General features: G+C 41.0%; 1 protein-coding gene across 18 annotated transcripts in view; it reads right to left on the bottom strand.

The window, feature by feature from the left end:
- The window catches only part of LMO7 (LIM domain 7), a 111292-nt gene that overhangs the window by 4641 nt on the left and 83114 nt on the right, over positions 1 to 23537 (bottom strand). For 9 of the 18 annotated variants that reach the window (XM_080916988.1, XM_080916987.1, XM_080916975.1 and 6 more), the window contains 13 exons: positions 19050 to 19164; positions 17761 to 17922; positions 16859 to 17046; positions 15958 to 16018; positions 14315 to 14371; positions 12294 to 12319; positions 11912 to 12016; positions 11287 to 11379; positions 10486 to 10889; positions 9200 to 9265; positions 6677 to 6729; positions 4067 to 4280; positions 735 to 1010 (listed from right to left, as the gene is read on the bottom strand). In XM_080916988.1, the coding sequence (XP_080773114.1) occupies positions 735 to 1010; positions 4067 to 4280; positions 6677 to 6729; positions 9200 to 9265; positions 10486 to 10889; positions 11287 to 11379; positions 11912 to 12016; positions 12294 to 12319; positions 14315 to 14371; positions 15958 to 16018; positions 16859 to 17046; positions 17761 to 17922; positions 19050 to 19164 (1820 nt within the window). Of the gene's footprint in view, positions 1 to 734; positions 1011 to 4066; positions 4281 to 6676; positions 6730 to 9199; positions 9266 to 10485; positions 10890 to 11286; positions 11380 to 11911; positions 12017 to 12293; positions 12320 to 14125; positions 14168 to 14314; positions 14372 to 15957; positions 16019 to 16858; positions 17047 to 17760; positions 17923 to 19049; positions 19165 to 23537 lie in introns of all 18 variants that reach the window. The other 9 variants (XM_080916980.1, XM_080916978.1, XM_080916981.1 and 6 more) reach the window with 3 other exon arrangements.

The following is a 23537-nucleotide window of genomic DNA, read 5'->3' as shown; positions in this document are numbered from 1 at the left end:
GTGGATTTCTACCTCTAATCATTACATTTGTGATGGAAACTAGAACTCCTTTGGGATGACAACACAAGCCACACAAACATCAGGGCTTCTCCCCCATAACCCAGAGGCAAGTGGCCATTCAAGATACTACCTAGCTTTCCCACATCCCTATATAACATATGAACTACAGGAGCCAAATAACAAGGCCCAAGCAGAATGCTAGCAGATCAGGTAACACACAAAGCAGTCCAAGACTCCAATCACAAGATCAAACCTACAGAATTTTTTTTAAATCCAGTTTGCTGAAACTGCCCAGGCTACACAGCTTTTTGTCATGCTTTTTTTCCACATTTCATCCCAATGAGTTTCTATTCAAGTGCCATTAAAAGCCCAACACCTCATAATACTGTTCTTGCTCATAAATATGAAAAGCATTCTCAAGCCACTGTATTGTTTGATGATGCCACATGGTGAACTATCCAGACAAATCTGCCATCTGAGACACTGACCAACAAGCACAGGCAACAGAGAGCCTGGCAACTGTAGACATGTTGAAGGTCTCCAGTGCCTTTACCAGACATCTGTATACACTAGGCAGGCGGCAGACAGAGGCAGGAGAAAGCCTTCTCAACAGCTTTGATATAAGAGCACCAAATTCCATGCACCCAAAAGGACTTGTTTTTCTTCTTTACTAGATGATTTTGGGAAAGATTTAATGAAGGAACATCCTTAAAACTAAGACAAGGGGACCATACCTGTTACGTAGCTGAGAGCCTGACTGTGACATCGAAGGGGAATGGCTGCGTGGAGAGGGAGACCCTGGGGAGGTCTTCATCGCACCAGCTGGAGGTGGCACTGCAGAGGATGGGTTCCGCATGTAGGCACGATTTGATGTGGACAGCAGCTGTGGTGGAAGGCGACTAAAGTCTTGGACAGAAGAAGATGCATAGACTCCTGCAGGCTGGCTGTGCCAAGGGGACTGCCTCCAAGAACCTGGCCGCTGGGAATCCAGATTGTCTAGAGACTCCCCTCTGAAACACAGGAGAGGGTCACAGGAGTTAAGTGAGTCACACCGCTGGAGCTCACCTCACAGATGCATCATCGGGGTCAATATAAGACCCCCCTTCCTGTATTTTCTAAGCTGTAACTAATCTGGCTCCAGTTACATATACCTTTAACAATAAAATTGTTCTGCACCAGAAAATCTCATATTCAATGAGCTTCTTTGGAGTGGTCCTTAGACAAAAAGTCAAGTATTAGAGTGGGAAGAAAAGTACTTCTTAAAGAAAAGCTAACACTAGCAGGCCCTCATCCCTTAAAGACCAGGTTAGACATATAAACCTCAGTCTTTTAAAATTCAACCAGAAAATACATTTTAAGCACAGAAGTATTAAGCTAGACATTTTCACAGACTTATTTAACAATCTTCTCAACAAAATACGAGGGTGTTTTAAATCTCAGAGAAGTTACGATGACCAAACCAGGAGTTTGTGGATGAGGCCCAGGCTTAGTATCAAAGTCCCCTGAGCCCACTGCAACCCAGGCCTGCCTCCCAGACACTCCCATTCGCTACCCCAAGTCCTATGTGTTAGCAACTGTTCAGTGTCCACATTACAGAAAACAGAAGATACCATGAATACAGAATTCAGCTCCTCTACAAAAGCTAGCTCTGAACTGTGCATGGCTCTCTAGCTGCTGATTTTGTTGGTATATTTAAATCTTTCTTCCTGCCAGAAACTTAAACAATAGAGGTTTGGTATTTTTGATTTTTAGCTTACCATTGTATGTAATGCAACATGACGATATAACACCCCACAGGAAATGAGTCAAGAAGCACATAAGTGTCCTCTAAGAGTGGGCAAATGCCTTCTTCCCTTAGTTCCTACAGCTGCCTTAATCCTCAAAAGCAACAACCCTCAACTGTGAGTCCTTACAGATTTTTCTCAGATATGGAAGAAAACAATAACACATACAAATGTACATATGTACATAAATACCGGCTTAGAGATGTACTATGTAACAGTCCTCAAAAATGGAAACAACATGGTTTTTATTCTTTTACAACAGTTTAACGTATTCAACACCTAATATATAAGATCCTGAATCGTGTTCTTGCCTCATCATGTCAGAACCTGTAAGCCAATGGTGCATTTTTTTCATCGTTTTTTTTTTTTTAATCTTTTCTCCTTTCTAGTGCTGTCCACTGATGTTGGATTTGACCGCATGGCGACTTTGATGTGCAGGGCATCAGCACACGTGATAAGACAGTAAGCATTTTCATGTCCGGAACCATCTTCTGAAAGATTCCTCTTTCAAAGTTAGTACCATACCATGAGGGAGCTCCAGCAGCTGTGTGGGAAGGGGGTTACAATCCAGGAGCTCTGGCTGAGCCCTCTGAAGGATCTCTTTTGGAAGGCCCACCAAAAGTGCAGAGCATTGCTAAGATATTCGGAGCTCATGGATGTCCTACACATCCAAAGTCATTAGAGAAACGGTGACTACATGACAGAAGCCAAACCATTACTGTCTCTTTTATTTAAAGGAGAAAAAAAAATGCCAACTCCGGATCTATGGCTGCTCAAGTGGCAAAGCCAACGCCAGGCAAAGAACAGGGCAGGCAACCCTCACGCATCGAGAGGAATTATTATTATTTTAAATCCAGTGTGCTTGCTTAAATAAGGAAACAACACACAAAATGCACTCCACCCCTGAAGCACAAGAGTACAGGATTCCTTACCTCCTTACCTCTTGAGGCGGTGAGCACACACTGTGCAATGTGCACTTTTTAATACCTGTGCAGTAGTCCAATGCTGTTCTGTTGTTAACAAGGGGCAATTTAAGAATAGCATTGTGGTTTGTGGGTGGGGTGGTTTGAGTTTTTTGGTTTGGATTTTTTCACCATTGCCAATACTGTGTGTTCTTGTCTTTATCCTTGTGTGCTCATTAACAAAATCCAGAAGACAGAGCCCTGGGGTAAGGGAGTGTACACTTTGGTTTCATTTACCATTAAAAATGGATTGAAACTGCTTCCTATGCATGGCCAGTACTAGTTTAAACCAATGTCTTAGTGTTGTATAAACTTCATAAGCAAAAGGACATATTACTGTCTGACAGTGCTGTTGATTTTTATATATTTACTGATTGTGTTTCTGTTTCCCATGTGTTTCTACTCACACACCTTGTCTAGTTTAGCTTCAGACACAGAGATAAACAGATTTAAATGCAAACAAACAGGAAGTTACTAGGATTGCCTTGTGGGTTTTAAATCAGTTACTCCTATATTGGAACAATTAATTCTATATCTGAAATGTATTACAAATAAGTCTCCATAGCTTAGCTGATAGAACCCAACAGACAGGCCTCTTAAAATGCCCACCCACCTACTCCAATGTTACATATTAACCATCTAAAAAGTTACAAAATTAGGTTTTCACACTGTTTTGTGAACCTAATCATCATGATGCCAACCTAGCCATTAATCTCATTACAAATGTAAGCAGGTTTCATTCTCTTTGAGTTGAGTGTGCAAGAGTGAAATGTGTGTCTAATTATCTGAATCACATTTCAAAAACCCAACATGCAGATTTAGAGCCTCTTCATGATGAGACCTTGTCCAGCTGGCTTCTCTGCCTCAACCAGTTTCTTTACAGGGAAATAGGCCCACTTCAAAGCATGGTTGTCAGCTTAAATAAGAAGGCACAGACACAACAATTGACCTTCCTTTCCCTCTCTTTCTCTCTCTGTGTTGTTTCTCTCTGTGTCGTTTCTCTCGTTTCTCTCGTTTCTCTCTCTCTCTCTCTCTCTCTCTCTCTCTCTCTCTCTCTCTCTCTCATCTCTCTCTCTCATCTCTCTCTCTCTTGTCTCTGTCTCTCGTTTCTCCCTCTCTGTCTCTCTGTCTCTCGTTTCTCTCTCATTTCTCATCTCTCTCTCTATCTCGTCTCTCTCTCTCTCTCTCTCTCTCTCTCTCATCTCTATCTCTCGTCTCTGTCTCCTCTCTCCCCCCACCCGCTCCAAAAGGGGTGAGATGGTTACAAATGAGACCTTTGCCTCACAGCCAAGAGGGAGTTGATGGTGAGCTGTCTCTTACCTCCTCATGATCCCAGTCAGACAGATGGGCTCCTTGTTCACGCTGGCGCTGCGCTGTCGGATCCAGCTGCTGTCATTGTGCAGCGGTGCCTTCTTCCTCATTTCCTGAAGGATTTGCAGTCTCTCTAACTCTGCTTCGGAGGGTGCTTGATCCTTCTTAGAACTCCTCTGTGAGAAGCTAGTGGTCCTAATTCGGTCTGAATAGTTGCTGCTTCCTAAAGTGTGCGAAAAGCTTTGGTATAACTACACAAGAAATGACAGCCACCACAGACAGTTCAACTTTAAACCCAGAACTGTTCACTCGGGCTGACACCACCCATCTCCAGAGACGCCTGGAGATCAGATAGCAACCAGTGGAAATCCCAGTATATCCACTGGGGTGCACACAAGAAAACCATCAAGGCCGCCTACAAGACCAAAATCAACAACAACAAAAACAACAAAAAACCCTACAGACCCCAGAAATGCTCAGTTACAAAATGTTTATCTAGTTCCTCCTTTCAATCAAGTGCACTCGTCGCTATGAAGAGTCTTCAGGGGAACAGAGTTTTCCTATGCATTTCCTCTGCCCTACCCCCAAGCATGGTGAGAAAAAAGACAAATGCAAACATCTCTAGTTGGCATGGGACTAAGTGTTCATGGTGGGAATCACAGAATAAGTCATGACTGTACTATTGGATTTTTCAGTCACTGACAAAACCCCGGTGAGGAAAAAAAAAATGATTCACAATATTATCAAATGTGTGTGTGCTCTAAGAAATGTACACACACAACTGTAATGTAACTGCTAAGTTTATTAGTGACAATTATGTTAGCTTTCAACCCCAGGTTATTTATGTAAAGCAGATACAGCATGAAAGCCTCATCTTGCTTTAGTCTGGATAAGAAATAACTAGCTTTCTTCTCTAAATCACTGTTATTACCACACTTTAAGAATACTTAGCTTATCTAGGTACTTCTTCCAAGTAAGCAATGAACACCTCCCCCTCATTAGTATATTAACATCAACATCAATGTGTTCACATTCAAATTAAGCCCTTTTCATTTAAATAAAACTGTTTTCATTTGGTTAATATCATAACCAAGTCATGTCATTAAATATGTAACAGTTTCTAGTGTTTGCTAATTGAAAAACTTGGGGCTAGTAAAGGAAAGAAAACACATACTGACTACTATCCAGATGAGACACAAAAAACAGAACGAGCAACTGTTTCAGATGGTCACAGGCACTAAACTGTCAACCAGGTATAAAGGCCACAGGCTAAGGTACGCCACGTGAGACAAGTGTGCTTAATCTGTAATTTCAGCAATAGCTAGAGCTGCTGAGTTCAAGGGAGAAGAGCTGGGAAATACAAATAGGAAAAGACCCAAAGACCAGGGGACCACATGAGAAATATCTGCTGAGTAACAGAGATGATGACCATAAGAGAGGGCATGGTAATTTAGAGCACTGTTTCTTAAAGGGAAAGTTGTTCCAAATTAAATAGGGCCAAGCCCACAGATGAGCTGACTTCAGCAAGAATACTGCCACCTATCCCAAGGACAACTAACTCTATAGGCTTTGACCAGAGATACAAACCAGCCACCACCAGACCGCCCAGGCCAACAGGGAATACAAAATGCTTTCCTTACAAAATTCCTCCTCAGTCATTTAAAGATAACACAGGGAACGAAGATGATTGCTTCACTTTAAAAACAGAAATTGCTAGCATTAGAGACTTGTATTGCCTTCTAGGTAGTCAGTGATGGGCTGAAGCTGAAGCTTGTCTGTCTGCCTCCAGCCCCACCTGAACCTTTCTTAGGTACGAAAACTACCCAGTAGTTTGCTTCTGCTTTCCCTTATGCAAACCCTGTGCAAACGATGCTTAATGCTTAGGGCTTTTCCTTTACTTGTGTAATTCCGGTCACATGATGCCAACCAGAACCATGTTTTATATCATGCTCCAAGCTCCAATTTTTTTTTTTTTTTTTTTTTTTTTTTTTTTTTTTTTTTTTTTGCTGTTGGTTTGTTTTTTGTGAAATGAAAAAAAAATGTCCCTATCACTTTGGATTTTCAGACCTTTTGCCATTTACACGTATGGTTTCAAATTTATATGTCTTCTGCACTATTTTCCGTCCTCGTCCTTTTGAAGCAAGATGGAGTCTGCTAAGCAAAGCTGTGCCAACATTGTTCTTTGCAAAGTCGACATACATTTCCTTAATTATTCAAATGCCCATTCAAAATCCATAATAGGGCTGGAGAGATGGCTTAGTGGTTAAGAGCACTGGCTGCCCTTCCAGAGGAGCAGGGTTCAAGTCCCAGCACCCACATGGTGGGTTACATTTGTCTGTGAGTTCAGACCCAGTGGCTCCCACATCCATGCAGAGACATATACCAGCAGGAAAAACAATGCACGTAAGATTAAATTTTAAAAAAATCAAAAAGGAAGAAAACCAAAACAAACACAAGATAGCTATTTTATTACAGATACTCAAAAAAGCATGTTAGCTATCTAATATTGATGTATCTAAAGTGTCCTGCAATTAAAAATACAAATTGTAGTATACAACCACCCAAAGAAGTAATTATTTAAAAAAAAAAAAGTTTGAATACAAAAAAAATCACACTTACCATTTTTCTCTATGAGGGGGTCATTTAGTTCCGTAGTAGATCTCGATTTACTCCTAAAACAGAATATATTAAATATGTCTTATTAAAAACATTATTTTCATTCAAAAAATGGTGTTGGTTTGGTTTGATATTTGCTAACTTGTTTGTTTGTTTGTTTGTTTGTTTGATTGATTGATTGTTTAAGACAGGGTTTCACTGTGCAGACCTGTGTACTGGCTGGTTTTGTGTCAACTTGACACAAGCTGAAGTTATCACACAGAAAGGAGCTTCAGTTTAAAAAATGCCTCCATTAGATCCAGCTGTAAGGCATTTTCTTAACTAGTGATCAAGGGGGGAGGGCCCAGCCCACTGTGGGTGGTGCCATCCCTGGGCTGGTAGACCTGGGTTCTATAAGAAAGCAGGCTGAGCAAGCCAGGGGAAGCAAGCCAGTAAGTGACATCCTTCCATGGCCTCTGCATCAGCTCCTGCTTTCTGACCTCCTTGAGTTCCAGTCCTGACTTCCTTTGGTGATGAACAGCAATGTGGAAGTGTAAGCTGAATAAACCCTTTCCTCCCCAACTTGCTTCTAGGTCACGATGTTTGTGTAGGAATAGAAACAAACCCTGACTAAGACAACCTGGAACTGGCTTTGTAATACAGGCTGACCTCAAACTCAGATGTCCTCCTGCCTCTGCTTCCAGAGTGCTGGAATCAAAGGCGTCCACTTTCCAATTCCTCCACATCCTTGCACATCTAAGGCCACGGAGACTGCCCAGCAGCTCTGCCCATGCCGGCTCCAGCCACATCTCAGTTTTGCAAAGTTTACAAAGCACCGGCCACCAGATCACCCAGAGTCAGTCTGCACTGCCTCTTCCACACTGCTCAGCATCACTGCTTAGCACTGAATGGCTTAGGCATGGCAAGGCCACAGATCACTCGCCAGATGCTATCTTGGCATTCCGAACGGATAGTAAGGCACAGTGCTGACTGTACAGGCTACTCTGAAAATGGCATTTTCTTCTTCTTTCTGTAAAAGTTCATAGGCTTATCTCATTCTCCACAACTAAGTGAACTTCAGAAACAACAATAATACCATACACAGATGTATATACCATGTATATCTACATCCTATGTAGTAACCTATAATTCATGATAATGTGACATAACTGCCAGGCAGCTATGTCTGTCCATAGTTATACCTGTATTTACAAGGTATTACAAGAAAACGCTTGCCACCAGATGTTAGGCTATACTCCCAATGCCTCTAGAGTATATACCACAAAATATATATAGTATTTTATGTATTATATATAAATGCTATTTATAGTATCATATAGTATATAGTATAGTAATATATATATATAATAGTATAGTATATACACCCTCATTATAAATCTGGTCACAGGTTTAAAAGAATTAAGCTGGCCTTGAATGCACAGAGAGGCCCTTGTCTCTGTTTCCAAAGAGCTAGAATCATAATTCTGACCTCTCATTGATTTTTCTTGGTTTGACTGCTGTCTTAGTTAACGTTTTACCACCTCCACTCTGGGCAGGCACTCGATGGCTGCAAAGTCTGAACTCTGAAAGCTGATACACTGGGCTGACTCCTACACTTCCTTATCTCGAGGCTCTGAGCAAACTGTTAACCCATGGACGTTTCTGTTTTGTCATGTATAAAGTGGAACTGACTATGTGTGCCTTCACAGTGACATGAGTTAAATGATGAGAGGGAAGGGGACAACTGTGTGATTTCCAGGTTCTCTGAGAAGTTTGTCATAATCATGTCATTATCAGGAGGCTTTTCTATAACTACTGTAGTCCTGGTTATCCCTGCTCTTCCTCCTCTCCTCTGAGCCCTATTGCTCACCCTGGTCACCAGTAAATGCACCTACATCCTTCCATCTAGCAAACAAAACAAGCATCTTGCAGGAAGTGTTTCAGCTCAGTAAACAGAGGTGAATGATTCTAAAGACTTGATATTTATACACGGGCCACTCTGAAGGCCTTAGTGATGTCAAAGCTGCAAGCTTTCCTTAATTGCTTGAAAATACTAAACGTCGATGCTTTAGGAAACTTTAAACACATGTATCCTTTTCTAATAGCTAAAATCCTATTTCCCAGCCTAACCCTGACCAGTGGTTCCCATCATACTGTCTAAACAAGAGGTCACAATTCTCATCAGATCCCCTAAAAATGTGATCATTATTTTGCTAAGTTTGAGCAACTCTCCATGACTTTCCCCAGATACTTTGATCAACTCCCCAAAGCAGAGCTAGCTCCTGGTAACTAACAGGAGATGTGTGACCAAACCCAAACAACCAGAAGTTCACAGAATGCTGACCCACAAAATCATAAACTAAATTTAAATCTAAAGGTAAGCACCACCCAGCAAAAACAAACTGATACAAAGAACAATCTTCAAGTTTTCCTTGTATTCCACAAGCCCACAGAGGGCTGTACCCTCTACAAATCATAACTTTTGAACTGAGGAACACTGCCCTGAAGCTAACTAGGACCATCCAAGTAAAAGGACAGTCCACACACCTGTCAGCTGGAAGCAACCCAGATGGTTCTTCTTCTCTCTTTGGTAGATCATAGGAATCAATAGGCCTAAAATATAAAAATATTTCTATTAAAATATAATTTACGACAACCCTTGACTTTAGGAATATCAAAATAGTACTCAGGTCTCTTTAGGTAAATTGTTTATGGCTTAAGAGTTAAACACACATTTCTGTGGTTGGAATCAAAAGAGGGCAGGCACAGGGCACACCAAGCCTGCCAAAGAATGGGGATGTGTGGGCCCGATGTGGTAGCGACCAGGAACTATGAGAGGGAAGCCACCGCTGGAACCCAGGGATGGCTGCAGAGAATGTGAGCAGAGTTTCTGGCTAGCAGAGAGGAAACCAGGAGAGAGATTAACCAGAGGACAGCTATAGCTGAGATGAATATACCATAGTTCTATATGGCCCGCCAGTGCTGGAACTTATGTGGGAGAGCCACTGAGATGAATTAATGTTAGTTCTATAAGGCCTTCTGGTGCCTGAACTGACATGGATGAGACGGCCCAAGTCAAAGAGTACCTAAGGGCAGCATGGAGGGATGACAGGCTGAAACCAGTAGCTGCCATTTTTTAAATATTTACCGCAACACATTTCAAACCGTTGCTACTGAAAACGGACCTATAGGCATGTGCTAACCATTGTTCACTCACCCATTCACTGTGTAAGTATACACCGGAGTGGGTGGGAGCAACATGTTCTGGTATTAATTTAGCGCTACAGAAATGTATTTAAAGAGGTGCCGCTTTGTAATACATCCTCTTGGGGTAGGCAGACCAAGAAAAAATTCATCCAGGCCAGTGGAGAAAGAGATGGTGGGTGAGGAGGCAGAATCGGGAATTCTGGAAGGCTAAGCTAGTGATGTCAGGGAGTTTACATCAAGTAAGTGGGCCGCACATATGTGAAGGTACCGGAACATACTGAAATCCAAGGCAGACGGCTGTGATTTTCACAGAAGGCAAGTAAACAAAGCAGGCCGTAAACCAGGGAAGAGCCAAAAGGTTAAGGCCTTAAAAGGACCACGATGGAGCTCGCATGAACTTTCAGGCTTTCGCAAGGAATTTTGAGGTCAGGAAGCCATGCAAAGAGCTGAGGAAATCGAAGGGACATAATGGTGTTTGTGGTTTCAAAGGCTCCGTAGAACTGTTTGATTCACTTGGACAAAGCAAAGATGGCAGAGGAGGGAAGACATACAGGGTAGGCCAAACAAAGCCACAGCTACTGAAACTCCTTGGTTTGGGGACAACTCTTTCGGCTATGGGAACAGACCTCCGGTACTGGTATATTTTGACCGAGATTTCTCGTTCTCTCTCTGCCTGCAGCTTCTGTGTTTCAGCTCGTTTTTGAGCCTCAGCCTGAGCCTGGGCCTCTGCCCGAGCCTTGGCTTCTGCCTCCGCCTGGGCTTGAGCCTCCCGCTGCTTCCGGAGCTCCTCTTCCTGAGCCTCTTGCTCCTTCCGCTTCTTCTCCTGCTCAAGCAGGAGCTGTTCCTGCAGCTTCTGTCTTTGGTCTTCATACACAGCATCGTCTTCCGGCTGCGCCCGGTCCTCCTCTCCCGCTCGGGTGCCTTCCCGGTCCAAAGACTTGGACCCTTCACTCCAGCCGGGTTCCCAGGTGGCAGCCGCAGGCTCCCGGGAGGTCAGAGAGATGCTGTTGGAATTTAGGACCATCAGCTCCTAGGCAGCCAATAAAAGAAAGAAAACACGTCACCGTCTGTCTCTCAATCATTTCGTACAGAATTTGGCTGCAAATGAGATCTGATAGCAAACAGCCAAAAAGATAGTTACGGCACTTAAAAAAAAAAAAAAAAAAAAAAAAAAGAGTGCCACGTGACTAGCTGAGGTCTAAGAGCAGAAAGACTACTCCAAAATGCTAAGGAATAGCTGCTTGATGCAACATTTAGAAAAACTAGGATTCAAGTTAAAGCATCAAAGCACATTTCTCACATACTAGAATTCAGTATCTTTCCAAAGAGCTGCAGACTTGAGAGTGTGTCTAGGAAAATGGGGTGTGGCGTTCTTCGCTACGTTCCCTGACATGGTTCAGAAAAGGATGGGAACCAGGCACACGTACCTCATTCAGGTACCTGGAATTCTCTCTCTCGGCCTCCTGCTGAGCTCTCTGCCACTCTTCCCTCAACTTCTCCTGCTCACGTTGGTACTTCTCCTGTGAGGAAATATGATTAGCCATAATGATTAACCAAGGCTGCCTTCTCAAGGGAAGCAGAATAGTTTCTGCTAAGCTGCCTCTAAAACTCCACGGCAATCTTTCTCCGGCCCAATCAGAGTTTACGCCCTGAAGAAAGGGAGGTGGAGGGGAAGGTCATACATTCAGCTAATATAAGATGTCAGGAAAGAGTAAGCACGTGGACTGAGACGGGAGCTTCGTCAAGGCCTCCAGCTAGGCTAAGGAAGGCTTATCCTAGATCTCAGCTCTCATCTACGGCTAAGAGGGACAAGTGCTCACAGTCTGGGTCGCTCCCTCTTGACTGTGCCCTTGAGCGTTCATGCCTGATAGTTTTTAAAATCACCAAGATGGAGAAGTAAGAGTAAGTGCAAAATATGTACACAGTATACAAAGGTGTCTTCTAGTCATGAGGAAGATGGCTTGGTTGTGCTTGCTTCTCAACCCAGGTAGGCAGGGGCCAGAGGAGCACAGAGAAAACTGAGCCTCGGATGCCCTCAGGCTGATACCCTACCTGCAGTAGGCGATCTTGCTCTTTCTGCCACCGTTCCTGCCGCCTTCTCTCCTCCTCCTGATCCCAAGCCCAGCGACTCGGGGCACTGATGGTCGGAACAGGAAGCTGGCCGGTTTGCAGCACAAGAGAATGTAAACACAGAACATACTATCACTAAGACATTCGTGGAAACAAGTCCATACTCAGCAATCATTCATCTCACACTGGCCTAAACCATAATGGTGGTGAAGACATGGTCTCACACATCAACATCAATCTTTCCAGCTTAGAACATGATGATCTGACCAACATTAACGCATCTTAAGACAATGCAAGACGTGTAGCAACCCAGTCCCACCAAACTTCCCTTACTTATTACCAACTGCAAAAGTCTAATACTCACATCAGGAGCCACAGAATCAGAGCTTCCTGCATTGTAGCATCCGGGCAAGGAAGGAAGAAAAACACAAGGTGAGTTTTCACTTCTACAAAGTAATTCTTTTCACGGAGTTAGATCACTAGCTGTCCCTGCCAGTAAACAGCCTTCTGTGACATCAGCCTTCTGTGTAACGCAGCCACCTTTCCCTTCATTCCTTTCACTCCATCATCATCCAAATTCAAAGTTAATAAGAAACTTCTAATGCATCAGACTCCTAGGACCAGCGCTGACTTGGGGGTGGGGGTGGGGTCTTTCAGAAAAAGCTTCAATGACAAAAAACAACTTCAAAATAGCTTTACCGCTTCTATTTTTGGAAACACCAAGTATTCAAGCTTGATGCGTTAGCCAGCAAGCACTGTATTATTATTATTATTATTATTATTATTATTATTATTATTATTATTATTATTATTATTATCTGTTGTTGTTGTTTTCTGAGAAGTGAAACCCAGGCCAACCTCAAGCTCACTGATGTAGCAAACACTGACTGTGAACTTTGAGTCTGTCTGCCTCCATCTTCCATGTGCTGAGATTATAGGTGTGGATTCCAGTGCCCTGAAAATTTTCTTTTTAATGATAATTTTTGAGATGCTATTTAATCCAGGCTGGCCTTGAACTTTTACCTTCCTTGCCTAGCCTTGGCGTTCAAGCTGTGAATGGCTACGGTAAGATAGCTTATTGCTTTTTTCATCAGGGAGCTTTACATAAATATGTGTCAACACATGGCACAATTATAGAAAAGTCAAATTTCAGAAAATAGGCTAGTGCACAGTACTTAGAAAATCACCTGAAATCTCAGCTGTCACATAAATTATTCACTTATATACCTTTTTCTAAGTTGCCTTAAGACAGGAAAATGTTCATCCCTAAAATAGCTCATTGAAGAAAAGTGAAAAAAAAAAAAGAACTAGAATAAAGACAGGAATTATTTTGTTTTAGCCAGTTGGAATCAGGTGTGTATTATCATTTCAACTGAATCGACACAGAAAATAAGTTTAGTTAAAAAAAAAAGAAAACTATGACTCAAAAGCACCAAGGACAGCTGATAAACTCTATTTATGGTCTGAAAGGAAACATCACCTACTTTAAGGAGAATATCCGGTAATAAACACAACAGACACAAACCCAGTATCATAAAGCAATTTTTGAAATGTTTCCTTCGTCTTTAGAGAAATAGTAACATTTCAGATAGCAACAGTAAATCTCCTGTGAAGTTGCAACTAAATGGTCAGATATTACTTTTACATTCTTCATAGCAAAGCAGAGTTGGAACCACATTCAGGAGACAGAGGGTTAGACAGATGTGAGGATGACGAGAAGCCGCATGCATCACACCTCGAGCAGCTCGTGCAGCTACACCAACATAGATAATTTCACAATGCTCCTTTCTTTAAATGCAACCAAATCTCCTTTATCTTAAATTTCCTTCGACATCAACAGAGTCATCATTATCAGCCCTCGGACATCATCAATCCAATAGCAACAAACAACTCTGTTCTTCAATAACGGTATTTTCCGTGACCAAAACCAGGTTTCTGTTTGTTCTGTTCTTGTTTGTTTTTGGAAGTCTACAAACATATGTTGGTGTAATCTAGCTGTGCAGGTGACAGGAAGCAGTAAGCTGCCAATGAAATTCCTCATGTCTTACTGTTACCCAGTGGAAAAACACACGTGTGCGTAACAGCACCTCAGTGCCTGGGTGGGTTTTTGCTTTGTTTTTTTTTTTTCCACAAGGTTAAAACAGAGAGGGACAGACATCTGGAGAGCTAGACAAAGGACACTCAAAGCCCCATTACCACAGAGGTAGACCCATGAGCTGTAAGAAAAGCCTGGCGATCCTGGGGAAAGAAGGGAAATGGGTTATGTTGCTTGGTCACAACAGCAGCAAGATGGAAGGAGATCAGTGCCTGGAGCACAAACTACAGAAGACCAGAGTGGGAGATGAGATCATAAGAGCCCGGGAACAGTTGAGCTTTGCAGTTTACCTTGTTCAAAAAATTGGGATCGCCTTTTTAAATTTTTCAAAGAAATGGATTCTGACGCTAGTTGGAAGATAAGAAAATAAACACCATGTCATTCATTTTTTAATTTCTTACCACGGGTACATTAAAAGACGCTTGCTGTGCCTTTCCCAGTCTTCAGCAACATTTTTTTTTTTTAAATAACAATATTGGTAGCCACTGAATGAGAGATTATCTCGAGGCAGACGCACACATTTTAGCAGTCTACACTATACATTCCAAATAGTGAGAGGGACAAATACTTGTATTAATAATTTTTAGTAGGTAGCATTGTACTTACACAGCAAGGAGAGGCATACAGTCATCTTAAAAGCACAAAGCTTCTGAGAAATTGGAACTAACACTTTTTGTTTAGGTTAACCAAGCTAAAATTATCTCTGCCAAAGCAGTTTTACAACATGATAAAGGGAAAAACTTAAAGTATCTAGAGAAGAAGACAACAAAAGCAATACGACATAAGGGACAATCCGATGAAAACAAATGCTAAAATGATGGTACGTCTGATTAAAATAAGTTGTGGTATGTAAGAAATTATACATGCTACTTTAAGTATGATTTCCTTCCTACTCCATGTTAATAAGAAAGAAAAAGAAAACATAGTCTGACTTGTCCCACAGATCAGTCTCAAGACTATGGAACAGGCTGGAAGGTAGGCATACCACCTGATAGTTGCTGATTTCTTTTAACTCAACTAACTCAAGTAGCATAGGTTCCCATGGTTACCATATAGGTGGCGTATCAATTGGCTCCACTATTTGGGCAGAACAGAACTGGGATTCTTTAGATTTTGGTATCATGAAGGGACATAAGCAATAATTATTTTAAAATTATGTATATAAAGGGGAAAAGATAGTCCCACCTTGGAAGCATTAGAAATGAAGTGCAGAGGTAATAATCACTGAGAAAAGGCAGATCCATTAACTTTGGTCAGCTTTGTTCAGCACTATCTACTAACTTCCAGTATGTGTAAAGTCACCAGAGAAAGCAAACACAGCCCCACTACAAGAGACCCAGGCTGGTGGTAGTAGCTTCTTCTGGCCTTTTTCCTGCCTATATGGACCTGAAAGCTCTTTCTGGTATGTCAAAGGAGTAACACGCAGTATTCAATAGCTAAATTATTTCCGAAGGGTCAGACCACCTAGAATCACGCTGGACACTCTGCCATCTTTTTCAAGACATGTGTGAGTTCCCTCAATTGTTGCCGCCATTGGTGATTCCCCGCCAGGATCAGCTCCCTGAACATTTTTCCCTTTTAGAACAATGAGGGAGGAAAGGCAGCCTCATCATTTTGCGTTTAGTGAAGAACCTTCTGCCAACAACTCCGTAGCCAGGAAGCTGCTGGTCCTGGAAAAACCTGTTCTCATTTGATTTAGGTACCCAGATACCCAGAGCTCCAAGCGATCTGACTGCTGAACTCGGTTGGAGCGCCTGAAGTTCCACACTGGAACTGACTCCCTCTGTTGGAACCTGGCCCCAATTGCATCTATGCGCTAATCTTGGATGTAACTTGCTGAGCATTCCTTCATGTACAGGTATTAATTTTTATGGCAGATCATGAGCTTACGACTTACCAGGTGGAACAAACAGAAGCAATTTAAGATCTTTACCTTTTGAATCAAAAGTGTTGCTTTCCTCGTGGATTCCATTGATTTCTTTGGATTCAGTATACTGGAAAGGGTTAAAAAATGCTAATTAACATTCTGCCCGATTGGACTTCAGGATTAAATAATACATCTCTCATTAGGGAAAAAAAAAATCTTTAAACAGATGGGGTTTTTCAGGGTATTGATTAATTCATCGTAGCTTATGTGTAGTAAAATCTTAATGTTTTTCAGTCCTCGCCAATACTTGTGAAAGGATTAATGACTAGCTGTAGGCAAGAATGACCATAAGTTTAATCAGTCATTAATATTCTAAGAGGTGTAATAGATAAAATAGTCATTCGCTCACTGGGTTTATATTTATGAGTAGTAAAACAGCCATTTATGGTTCTTTAATATTTAAATCCTTCAAAACTGTACTAATACTTCCTTAGATGAGTTTATTCAGGTCAAAGTTTAAATTACCAACTGAAAATGAACAATTCTGATTAGAAACAAACTTGTTTTTTCAAAAACTGGATGAAAAAAAATACTGCTTTTAACATTTTGAAATTTCATGCATTCTACTTTTTGAATCAATTCATTGTGTCACACAAACAATCAGATTCACAGCCTAAGACTTCAGATGCTTCATGAGGCTCCGTGGTGCACACTTTGCCCATAGACTAGAGTATAGATAATTTACAGCATGCAGTCTTTCACAATTAGTCTTTCTCAATCACATTGTTGTTACCATTACATAACCCAGTAATAATAGGCTACTAATAAGAATGTATTTTCAAAACTATACTTATTCTACATATCCAGTATATCCTAACTCTATTTTATATGGTATCAAAACTATTTTGCAAACCGTGTTTCCCCACATAGAGCCTCTAGTGTTAACTAGTTACTGTCTTCTACTTACAGGACTCTGAAGGCCTTCAGAGAACTCAGTTGTTAATGACAAACTTGAAGACTTGTCTGTGTTGTAAATTCCTGAAGTTGTATCAATCCACTTTGTTTCAGGTGAACCTATAATTTTGGTAGCCACACTGGTAAGATTGAGAGTTTTATGCCGTATAAATGGCAGGGAAGGTTGGTCTTTGCCCCAGTCTGATTGGTACATGAAGATCAAGTAATGAATACACGTGGACGGTAAAGTGGAAAGAATACAGTTACTGAATGCACAGATACAAAATGGACAGAGACAGATGTACAGACAGACAGATGAATCAAGTCACATGTAAATAACACAGACTTTAGGGCTTTAACCAGCGGACAACCTTCCCAAGACACAAAGGTTAAAAAAATCACGGTAGTTAGTAACAAGAAAACTAGCAAATGTGCTGATTTCTTTTCTTAAAATGGGACTACATGTTATACGCCAACACCAAAAATTGACAGGTCTGAAGAGACTCGATACCCACTCTCCCACCTAACCATCACCAATGGCACAGAAACACAGTGGTGTAAAAAGCAAATTAAAATACTACGAGAATAAGTGGGAGCAAGTCCTACTAGGGGCTTGAGGACGGTTCCCAGGCACAGATCCATTTGCTTTTAATTGGCATTTGCATTCAGCCAGATCCCTTACTAAAATCGTCAAACGGTATTGAATTCAGTAGATTTGCTAGTGAAGCATTTTCAGAAAGGCCTTTCAGAGGCACTGTTCCCGATTTGTCCCAACAACAATAACAAGACAATTGTAAGCACAAAGCTATCGTAAAATGGGGATGGGGAGAGGATTAATGAAGCCAACTGTTAGAACCACCTGCCCAGGTTGGGTTTCCCTATTTAGAAAGCCAAACACACTGGGAAGGAACTCACCGGACTTTCCATAGCGCCTGACATCCATTACTAACTTTCCTGTTTCTTGGGCATTTGCCATAGCTTCCTCCCACTTTTTTGTATCCTTGTGTGAAAACTTGGTGTTATTGATGGCAAGAATTTCATCATCTACCTGCAGCTGAGAAAATTCTGCAGGGCTACCTAAACAACGTAAAGGGAACAGTCAAACGAAGAGAAACCCGAACAGTCTGCTCTCTGCTATTTCTTTAAATTAAAGACAATGACTTTTTTCATCTCAGCAAGTTCTATTCATTTCCAGTAGAGAAGCTGGTATTTTTATATCTAATATATTATATATCACATATATCTAATATCTGAATCCCTACACCATATGAAGGACCAAGGGCATTATTTGTTTTATAGTCGGTACCTTCACTTACATTGAAAGAAATCGTAAGTTGAGCCAATAAAAAAAATAAATTAAAGTCTCCAAAGGACAAAGAGAAGAAATGAAATTATTTTTATATTAAAAATGTGAAATATATTATACTTTAATTGAGCATCAATTACAACTCTTGGGGGAGGGGAATACAAGAAAAAAAAAGAGTACCACATAAAACTTAAGCCCCATGATTACAACAATCTTAAATTTTAAAGGAGCCAAATCAGTTGGATATAATAAAAATATGTAAAGAAAAACCTCCTCGCAAACAAGAAACATATCACTGTAATTTTCAACCTTGAGGGTATATTGAGCAGTTTCTCTGTTTGCCTGGGCATAACCCTGGCTGTGGGAGACATAAGCAGCCAGCAGAATTCCAAAGCACCATGAACAGATAAAAAGTGACAGAGAAAAATATTAACAATGCTTAGAAAACCTCGTTCTTCACTGAAAGTGACCGCAGACAGAGGGCCTAGCACCTTTGAGTCAAGCCACTGCAAAACAACATAAACAACCCCCATGGTGGTCTATTATACGCCCTATATCTCACAAAACACAATTATTTGCAGAAAATTTATGCTAAATTTTCAGCTAAGTATTATATGTTCACATTTCTAGAAACTGATTCTTTTTTAAGAAAAAAAACTCAAGTTTACAAAAATAGAGATTCCTCAAAACTAAAATGAATTAGGAGGGGAAAATAAACAATACATAATTTATAATTCCAACTATTTGTCTCAGGGAGAAAACTTCATCTTTTGCCTCCACTGAAATGCATCTTTCCCACATGTACCCACTGCGTTCTAAATCAAGTTGATTCCCATTTCCCACATACATAGAGAAGCTAGCACAGTATAGTCAGATCCACAGTTAGGCTCATACTTACCTTTTTCAACTGACGCTACGAAGATCCCAGAAACATCCCATTTTATTGTAAACCCAAAGACAGGTTTGGTCCCGGGCGTCTGGTTTATGCTGATTCTCATATCACTGAACTGATCCTGAAAGTAAAACATGAAACGCTGGTATCAAGTGTCCTTGGCACACACACAGAGGAAAACCTATCCATGAAATACGGGAGGCTACACTGAGGTACATCTTCGCTACTTCATCATAAAGAACCAGCTTCCCACTGTCTTCCTTGGGTTTGATAAAATGTTCATTTATATGTATATCACTGAGAAGTTTTTTTTTTTTTCTGCTAAAATAAGGTAAGGGCAAGTTTATCATCAACCAACATTTTCCTTCCTTTTAATATAACCCTATAAACAGGTTGGCCATTAATAAATTCTAGGCTGTTGTTCACCATACAAGCGAGTCTAATTTATAAACCACTTACTCATCACCTAAAACAGAAAAGAGTAACTTACATTATCAGTTTTTAAAATGACAGACAGCATATTGAAAGGTAATCTACCTCCAATATTAACCATGTATAGCTGAAGCAGGCAAATGCCTCATAGACGTATAATCAGTTAACAGTAGGAATAATTCATCTGGAATTGACCAGGCCCATCTCACTGGGCATATTTGTTGGTCAACTGGTTCATGGGGATACAGAGACAAAGACAATGCTGATGCCCATGCTGTAAACTACAGAACTCTACTCTCCCATCTGAGAAAAACGACACAGTCAGATACCCAGAGTGACAGATCATGGCTCCATTAAAGCATCATCAGGACCCCACCAGGGCCCAAGAACAGCAGCATCTTGGAAATAGCAGAATATGGCTTCTTCCCTCCTTACTATACTACAGAAAAACACATCCAAAACTGCCCAGGATATACTCATATTCATGTTGTGTGTGTGTGTGTGTGTGTGTGTGTGTGTGTGTGTGTGTGTGTGTGTCCTCTTCTCTCCCTCCTCACTCTTTTAAGATATTTTTTTATTTTATATGTTTCTTCTTTATGTACATATGTGTACTCCATGTGTGCAGTGTCAATAGAAGCCAAAAGTGGCTGTTAGATCCTCTGGACCAGCAGTTACAGACAATTGTGGGCTCTAGGATCGGAGCCTGGGACCTCTGGAAGAAGAGTTGGTGTTCTTAACTGCTATGCCATCTCTCCAGCCCCCAGGATTTTCATAAATAATTTTCTAAACCAAATTTCAGTTTCACAGTAAGCTACTGTTGTTGAATTATCTTTCATTGCCCAGCAGATGGCTCAGCAAGTAAAAATACTTACCACTAAGTCTGACAACCTGAGTTCATTCACCAGGCCTCAGAAGGTAGAAGAGGAGGCCCAACTCCTGCATGTTGCCCTTTGAGTAAGATACATACACACACACTTTCACACTAACACACATACACACAAATAAGTAAATGTAATAAAAACATCTTAAACATCTTACTTAACATATACCTTATTTGGAATAAAAACAATAATGAATTTATCAGATTAGTCTTTTAGTTCTTTAGTTTCTAATCATAAAGAGCTCAGGCATACCAATCTGAAAAAAAAAAAATCTTCCCAAAGTTACTTTAGTTTCCAGATCACAGACTGCCAATTTTTCATTTTAATGTGGCAGTTACACTCAAACCTAGAGCTCACCAAGGCAGTAATAAGATTCCTGCCTATGTTTTTCAACCATAAAGTAAATTTAAGATTTAAGTGACAGGACTCTGAGAAAAACTGTATAATGTTTAAGAACTATAAGAATTGAAAGAGAGGCAAAGACACGAGCAGGTGCTAAGCTTTAGAAACACACGGAGGCACAATTCTTTGTTGTTCCATTTATACCTATTGTGTGCAAACTCTGGAAGACATGGCACTGGAAGACATGACACTTAGCACTTTGGAAAAGAAAAATGAATAAGGCTTGATCCTTGTTCTAAAGGCGTTCTAAAGCAAGGGGAAAACAATGTAGCTAGAAGTTCCCACCAGGAGGCCTCTGGAAAGAGTTTAAATAGAGGCATCCAGATGTCCTTATGACTGGCATTACTCATCAGCCCTTGAGTGTCAATCTGCAGGTAACAAAGCTTGACTGAGGATAGAACAGAGAAAGTCCCTGGTTGGCTCTACTGCTTAGCAAGAACCAATGCACACCCAAATCGGAAGGAACCCAGTGGAACAAAGTGGTCATCTTCACCACACACACAGAGATCTGATTTAAAGCCAAGGGCAGTACAGAGTTTATTGTTATACAAAGACAGAGAGATAAATGATGGACTACACAGTCAAACCACTACCTGGAGTTTTATTAGTTGAATAAAAGATGAGATGGGTGTTTTAATATATAGTCTCAAACTACATGTAAAATACCATGCTCTGTAGGAAACCGCTAATGAACACTGTCCTTTTCTTTCAATAAAGAATGAAGGAGAATGAGCTTCAGTCATAAAGGGAAGAGCTATACAATTATAGTAAATCAGAAGAGTTCCCTCCAAAAGGCTATTCTGAGCTTGAAAATAAAGAAATCTCTGAACATGGTAAATAAAAGGAACAACCACCTTGCTGGACCTACTAACAGGGAATATGGCTTTTCTATGGCTACAAGCAACCAGACTGCCATGTCTATACTTAGGACAATACACAAGCAAACATGCATGTAGGATTATGTTAAGGCAATACATGATTGGACAGTGGAGAGGTAGGTGGGGAAAGAGGCTGGAGGAGTGGAAGAGGTGATAGGCTGAGATTGACAGAGGAGAGATTCTGGAGGCAACATGGAAGTCAACGTGTATGTTTCTCTTGGCACATCTCTAGCTTGATGAAGTTGTTATGATTATTTCTAAGGGTTTCTATGGGTCTAATTTATCTTTTCTGGATGGGCAGTTTATATCTTTGTCCGCTGGTTGTAATCTTATTGTGTAGAAGGTTTGTGGATTGAGAATTTAACATATATACCTGTTTGATAAATTAATGGATGTCAGTCATGTTTGTACCAGGCAGTGGAGGAAAGGAACACACCAGGAGTGGTCGTATCTACCAGGAACAGAAGCAGCAGGGGTGGTAGTGTGAACTGCACTTTAGTTAATAGGCATAGAGCATCAAGATAGAAATCCCCCATAGTGCCAGATGGCCCCTTGGGAGTCGGCAACACATGAGATAAAAGGTTAAGCCACTTTTTAATATTTACCTCAACAAACACACATGCACACGCACACACACTCAAATACTATTTAAGTAGGCGATGATGGTTTGAGGATAAGCATTGTAGGCCACAGGCTCCTCGTCATTTCATCATTATAGAATTCTTTAGGACATTCTGTGAAGTGCTAGGTTTCTGTACTCCCAGATTATGCCTAAGACTTTTGACATGCAAACACAACTACAATTTGGTCGTGCGTGAAATATTTAGCAACGATTTCAGGCAGAACCTCTAATTTCTTAACTTTCTCTGCAGTGTTCCAGCCATGTGAGTGTGGCACAAGGATCTGAGCTACAGAAGACAACTGAGAAATTACCTTTTTGAACTAAATGGAACAAAAGTATAAATTATCAAGGAAAACCTAGATTTTCTTTTTGATGACTAAGAAACAAATTACCCAAGTAGTTTCAGTTGTCCATGCCAGAAAAAAAGAGAAAATAATAGTTATCCATCAACAGCTCAGCATTTTAGCTAAAAGCAAGTTCCCTCAGATTGGCTACAATTTGGACAGAACTCCTCACTAAGAGTGAGATCGCACCACTCACTGTCAGACTGACGAGCCAGAGGGAGACTTCTAATTGTCTTAGGGTAGACATAAGTAACCTGATGTCACTAGAGTATGAATTATTTCTCCCAGAGTTGATGAATTATAATTTCCATGTCACGGCCAATGGGAAATGATGAAAATCAGAGTCAATCTTATGCACTAAGAAAACTATTCTTTTCCAGTGTTTCCAGATAGACAAATGTGTTTTCTTAGGAAACCCTACACATTTGATTAAAAACAACAATAAAAGCAAGTTTGGGAGACACAGTCCAGAATAATCTTTTAAATATCTGTCCCCAAGGTTCCTTAGTGAATGTCTGCTTCTCCTTGGAATGAGAAAAGGAAGGAAGTAGCCTTCAAGTCACAGCGTCACTCTGACACTAGAGCCATCTACCCTCACCAAAGACAGACCTAAATCTTTGTGCATCCTTTATATATTTACTACCATTGAACATGATGGCTTGCCCACCCTGACCAGCTGATTCAAGCCTTCTGAGCTTGATCAACAAAATCCACTGAAAGGGCACGCATCCTACCAGACCCTACCAGCGCTTCCATAAATTGGGGAGCACTCTTCTAAGTCACCTGTTGTCCCACTCTTCCTCACCTACCCGCCAGTCTCTACTCACAGCTTAGTGTACCCTTCCTCTTCTGTCTCAGCTTGGAGTTCCTCAGTCAACCTTTCTGACCATAGGCTTTCCTAAGTAACTTGCACTTACCAACACGTCTAAAAACTA

This window comes from Micromys minutus (genome assembly GCF_963924665.1).
Source record: "Micromys minutus genome assembly, chromosome: 5".
Taxonomy (NCBI): domain Eukaryota; kingdom Metazoa; phylum Chordata; class Mammalia; order Rodentia; family Muridae; genus Micromys; species Micromys minutus.
This window is presented reverse-complemented; position numbering and strand designations above follow the sequence as displayed.